General features: G+C 28.9%; 1 protein-coding gene across 1 annotated transcript; it reads left to right on the forward strand.

Moving 5' to 3' along the window:
• The first annotated feature begins 3,410 nt into the window (after nucleotides 1-3,410).
• LOC130724736 (putative F-box protein At5g66830) lies at nucleotides 3,411-5,453 on the forward strand. The gene is made up of 3 exons (XM_057576025.1): nucleotides 3,411-3,638; nucleotides 4,008-4,466; nucleotides 5,019-5,453. The coding sequence occupies exons 1-3, from the start codon at nucleotides 3,411-3,413 to the stop codon at nucleotides 5,451-5,453; spliced, it is 1,122 nt and encodes a 373-aa protein (XP_057432008.1).
• Nucleotides 5,454-6,000: the final 547 nt, after the last annotated feature.

The raw sequence follows: 6,000 nt of genomic DNA on the forward strand, positions 1-6,000 counted from the left end.
TTAAAATTATAGGGACAAGATTATAGACGATAAGAGATTATGAAGGATTAACCTAATGCGCCCATATCCAAATCCCAAATTGTAGAAGGAAGAAGATGAAGCTGTGAAGAGGAGGCGAATATCCAAGTTCTATCATCGATGGCAAGAGGTTGCTTGGAGACCGAAAAAACCCGTGTAATTTATGCCTATGATCCAGCTCAATTGGGGGAGAGAAACAACCTAGCGTGAATTATTCATCAACAATGATATTTGTACTTGCCCAATAAACGAAAATATTAAAAGTAACGGTTAATATTGATTGGGGAAACACAAGTTTTTAAAAAATATATTAAAAAATTAAATCTGTTGATATAAGTGGTTTTGATATAAAAAATAGAAAATTAATTAGTTTGAATTGATGGTATGATAGATAATGATTGATATTATAAGTTTAAAAAATAGAATCAAAATTGAATTATAATTAATTTTGAATTATTTCATTAAATAGTAATAATGGTTACATTGATGAGTAATTACGAATTTGAAATTTTGTGCATTAATTAGCATTAAATTTATTAATTTTGAATAAAATCATTATTTTAATGAAAATATTAATTTATTTAAAGCAACATTTTTTTTTTGAAATGAAAATTTATGCTATTTAGTCAAACTTTGATTAAATTTAATAGATAATTAATTATAGTAAAGGAAATTTATTTAGTATTAGAAATCAATAATATTTTCTAATTTTGAATCGTAATTAAAAATTAATTGCTTATTTATAATAGTAAATAAAATGTAGTAAGTAGTATGAGAAATTAATGCCAATTTTCAAGATTTGAAATTAGTAGTTAATGGTTTCCAAAAAAAACAAAAGGAGTTAACAATGTAATATAATTGGAAATATTTTTGCTAGCCATAATTACGCAGACCATAAATATCATTACCGATACCTGGTTATAAATTTAAAATGGTTTAGAGCGAACCTTCTAGCACTCTGATTTCTTTCACCGCACTATCCCACATGCAAGTCAATGATTTTCAGAAATTAATGTCCAAAAGTTATTTTTAATGAAAATATTAATTTATTGAAAACATGAATAGTTTTTAAAAAATTATGGCTTAAATGCACTTTTGGACCCTCATGTTTTAACTTTTTGCGATTGTCAACCCTTATCTTTTTTTCTACGAATGGGAACCCTATTCTTTCAAAACGCTGCATCGTTTACCCTTCCGTCCAAATCCGTCAAAAACTTGACGGAACACGCTGATATGGCCTTCCACGTGGATAAAAGGGGGATTTTAAAAAAATGGCTTAAAAGCACTTTTGGACCCTCAAGTTTACATTATTTTGCGATTGTTGATCCTGATTTTATTTTTAGTTTAAATGGAGACCCTAATCTTTCAAAACGTTGCACCGTTTACTCTTCCGTCGGAAGGCCAGGTAAGTGGGTTCCGTCAAGTTTTTGACGGATTTAGACTGAAGGGTAAACGGTGCAACATTTTGAAAGATTAGGGTCTCCATTCGTAGAAAAATAAGATCAGGGTCAACAATCGCAAAAAATATACTTGGGGGTCCAAAAGTGCATTTAATATGTTGATATAAGTGGTTTTGATATAAAAAGTAGGAAATTAATTAGTTTGAATTAATGGTATGATAGATAATGGTTGATATTATAGGTTTTAAAAATTGAATCGAAATTCAATTTTAATTAATTTTGAATTTTTTTCATTAAATAGTAATAATGGTTAGATTGATGGGTAATTACGAATTTGAATTATTTTACATTAATTAGCATTAAATTGATTAATTTTAAATAAAATCATTATTTTAATGAAAATATTAATTTATTGAAAACATATATAGCTTTTAAAGCAACATTTATGTTTTTTTTTAATGAACATTTATGTTATTTTGTCAAACTTTGATTAAATTTATTTGATAATTAATTATAGTAAAGGAAATTTATTTAGTATTAGAATTCAATAACATTTTCTAAATTTGAATTGTAATTAAAAATTAATTGCTTATTTATAATAGTAAATAAAATGTAGTAATTAGTATGAGAAATTAATGTCAATTTTCAAGATATGAAATTAGTAGTTAATGGTTACCAAAAAAACAAATGAAGTTAACAATGTAATATAATTGGAAATATTTTTGCTAGCCAAAATTACGTAGACCATAAATATCGTTACCTAAAAGATAATACTTGGTTATAAATTTAGAATGGTTTAGAGCGAACCTTCTAGCACTCTGATTTCTTTCACCGCACTATCCCACATGCAAGTCAATGATTTTCAGAAATTAATGTCCAAAAGTTATTTTAATGAAAATATAAATTTATGGAAAACATGAATAGTTTTTAAAAAATTAAATCTGTTGATATAAGTCGTTTTGATAAAAAAAAAATAGGATATTAATTAGTTTGAATAGATGGTATGATATATAATGGTTGATATTATAGGTTTTAAAATTGAATCGAAATTGAATTTTACTTAATTTTGAATTTTTCATTAAATAGTAATAATGGTTAGATTGATGAGTAATTACGAATTTGAAATTTTGTGCATTAATTAGCATTAAATTGATTAATTTTGAATAAAATAATTATTTTAATGAAAATGTTAATTTATTAAAAACATGAATAGTTTTTAAAGCAACATTTATGTTTTTTTTTAATGAACATTTATGTTATTTAGTCAAAATTTGATTATATTTAATTGATAATTAATTATAGTAAAGGAAATTTATTTAGTATTAGAAATCAATAACATTTTCTAAATTTGAATTGTAATTAAAATTAATTGCTTATTTATAATAGTAAATAAAATTTAGTAATTAGTATGAGAAATTAATGCCAATTTTCAAGATTTGAAATTAGTAGTTAATGGTTTCCAAGAAAAAACAAATGGAGTTAACAATGTAATATAATTGGACATATTTTTACTAGCCATAATTACGCAGACCATAAATATCATTACCTAAAAGATGATACCTGATTATCAATTTAGAATGGTTTAGAGCGAACCTTCTAGCACTCTGATTTCTTTCACCTCATTATCCCACATGCAAGTCAATGAGTTTCAGAAATTAATGTCCAAAAGTTATTTTAATGAAAATATTAATTTATTGAATACTTGAATAGTTTCTAAAAAATAAAATTTGTTGATATAAGTGGTTTTGATATAAAAAATAGGAAATTAATTAGTTTGAATTGATGGTATGATAGATAATGGTTAATTTTTTTACTTAAAAAATAGGAAATTAAAAATTGAATCAAATTGTATTTTACTTAATTTTGAATTTTTTCATTATATAGTAATAATGGTTAGATCTCCTGCACCACCATACCCCAATACAAATTGTTCTAGTTTAAATACACGCACACAAAGAATGATATGTTCTTATGTGGTTCATCATGATCACGATGAAAATGAATTATCATAAAGAAGAAGTGCTACTACTACCAGACTGGTCCAAGATGCCAACAGAGATGTTGGAGCAGGTTTGCAAGCTTCTTACGATTCCAAATCTGGCTCGATTCATTACTGTGTGCAAGAGTTGGCTTTCTGCTAACACCTCCAAGAAATCCTACCACTGGATACCTGACGCACCATGGCTTGTTGGTAACGACTCCACCAGCACTCAGTTTCAGGTAGTGAATGTTGATTTTTAAACATCAAGACTATACATACACACCACATATATCACATTTTCTCTCTATACCTCTTATCATCATACCCTGTCATATCATATATCACAAACAATAATATTATATTCTTAACTTGTATCTCATTTCTTTATCTCCTCAAAGTACCGAATCCATATAATTTTAGTATCCACGTAAGTTTATAATTATCTAATCCATGCACATCATACATATTTATCAATTGATATGCAATATTTAATTGGTGCCACGAGCGCGACAATATATTAATTATATCTATCATTTACCTCTCTTCTATTTTATTCTCTATTATTCAATTTTGGTTTAGTTGGGTGTTTACTAAATATTTTTATTTAGGTCATAAGCACCACAGACAAGCAAGCCTTCAATATTTACAAACCCTTCAACCCTTTGCAAAACACCGCAATTGTAGGGTCCTCAAAAGGGTGGTTGATCCTCAGATCCGATCAAAGTCTTTTCATCCTCAACCTCTTCTCGAAGCTTCGCCTTGACCTCCCTCCAATTAGAACGATGTCGTGTTTGCTTTGTTCCAAGGGTGATGATTGCTTTGGCATGCACACACCCGTAGCTTTCACAATTTCCATGTGTCCCAACATGAACCCCACCTTGGTCGCAGTAGCCACTTACAAGGGCGAGCTAGGGTGGTACAAGGTGGGAGACACTACATGGAAAGGTTATCACACAAGTGATAAGTTCTATACCAATGTAACTTTTCATGATAACAAGCTTTATGTCGTGGAACGAGGTGGTTTGAAGGTGAACATGTTCAAGTATGATGAAGGGGTGCTCATTCAGGTTGGTGAAGAATTTTCATCTAAATATAATATTAAGTATTAATTTATGTGTTGAAAACAAGTATGAGGCTAAATTTATTGTATTTAAGAATCGTATCCATAGAAATACATTTCAATTAAGTGTTAGTAATAACTTTATTTGATTAAAATTTAATTCTTTGATAAATAAGTTTATAGTAGATAGCTTATAACTTATCATATTTTATTTATTTTACAATTAAATAATTTCATAAAAATATCCTACTACCTTTTTTTATTAGGATTTTTTTCGCTCAACCACTAACCTGAATATAATATGTTTCAAATTAACTAAAACAATCAATTAATAATCCATTTAAAAACATTTTTATAGAAATAATATTCTTTCAATTTTTTATTATAAATGATTATTTTATATTATTTGAAACTTTACATCTATTTCAAACATAAATTTAAGTGTTTCATTCACTCCTACTTTTTTTTTTCATTACATCCTTCAATTACTTTTATGGATTTTTTTAACATTTATTCAATTTTCGCTCCCTTTACTAGTTTTGTTGGTTCCTCTTTGCAGGTTGGTAGTGTGGTATCCACTAACCCAATTGAACATATTCCTAATCTATCAGGAACCATTAGGTCCTATTGCATGACCATTTACTTGGTGGAGTGTGGAGGGAAAGTTTTTGTTGTGAAGAGATTCTCTGATGACACCAAATTTAACACACCAACTATAGACTTTATTATTTTTGTGGTGGAAGAAAACAGCACCACACCTCAGTTGGTGAAGGTGAAGAATTTGGATGATCATGTTTTGTTTGTGGCTAACCTCAACATTGAATGTCTTGATGCGAAGTACTGCCCAAAATTTCAGCGTGGCAGCGTGTATTTCACTGGCTACTCTGAGAACTCATTCACTAATGAAGTGGGAATGTTTTCAATTTCAGATAGAACTATACATAAGATCCCCCTCACTAACCCCAGATGCACTCTCCATCTCCAGTTTGGATGATGCCTAGGTTTTCATTTGAATGTGATTGTGAAGTGTGCACCTCTGCACCGTGGTATAGGCCGAGGCAATTGAGGAAAAGACATATGTTGCGTAAAACCAATGTTGTGTGAATAGTGTTTGATCTTCTAGCAGAGTGACCTTTACAATCTCATAATAATTTTTACTTGCATATTCTGGTTTACTAGAAAATAATCTTACAATATTTTGTTCACTTATACATTAGTTGCTTATCAAAAAAAAAAAAAAAAACTCATACATTACTTTAGCTCATTATATGGTTAATAATATGAATATGAATTGAAAAAAATAGGCTTAATTGCAACTTTGGTCCCTGACATTTACAAAAGCCACGATTTTGGTCCCTCACCTAATTTAATTACAAAAATCGTCCCTCACCTAACACTTCGTGAACAACGTTGGTCCAACCGTCAATTTTTTAACGGAAGAAGCTTACGTGGCGTCTGAAAGCTTATGTGGAAGTGCCACTGGCGTCAGAATCGATTCTTCCTCTCCTCTCGGCTGTTTTTTTTATCTCATAGTGAAGCTT

The sequence above is a fragment of the Lotus japonicus genome, chromosome 6 (assembly GCF_012489685.1).
Source record: "Lotus japonicus ecotype B-129 chromosome 6, LjGifu_v1.2".
Classification (NCBI taxonomy): Eukaryota; Viridiplantae; Streptophyta; class Magnoliopsida; order Fabales; family Fabaceae; genus Lotus; species Lotus japonicus.

What these genes read in the sequence shown, in the direction of transcription:
- LOC130724736 (XM_057576025.1), top strand. Translation starts at nt 3,411, where the DNA reads ATGAAAATGAATTATCATAAAGAAGAAGTGCTACTACTACCAGACTGG. An exon ending in CCACCAGCACTCAGTTTCAG is followed by an intron (nt 3,639 to 4,007) that starts GTAGTGAATGTT and finishes ATTTTTATTTAG; the next exon opens with GTCATAAGCACCACAGACAA. An exon ending in ATGAAGGGGTGCTCATTCAG is followed by an intron (nt 4,467 to 5,018) that starts GTTGGTGAAGAA and finishes TCCTCTTTGCAG; the next exon opens with GTTGGTAGTGTGGTATCCAC.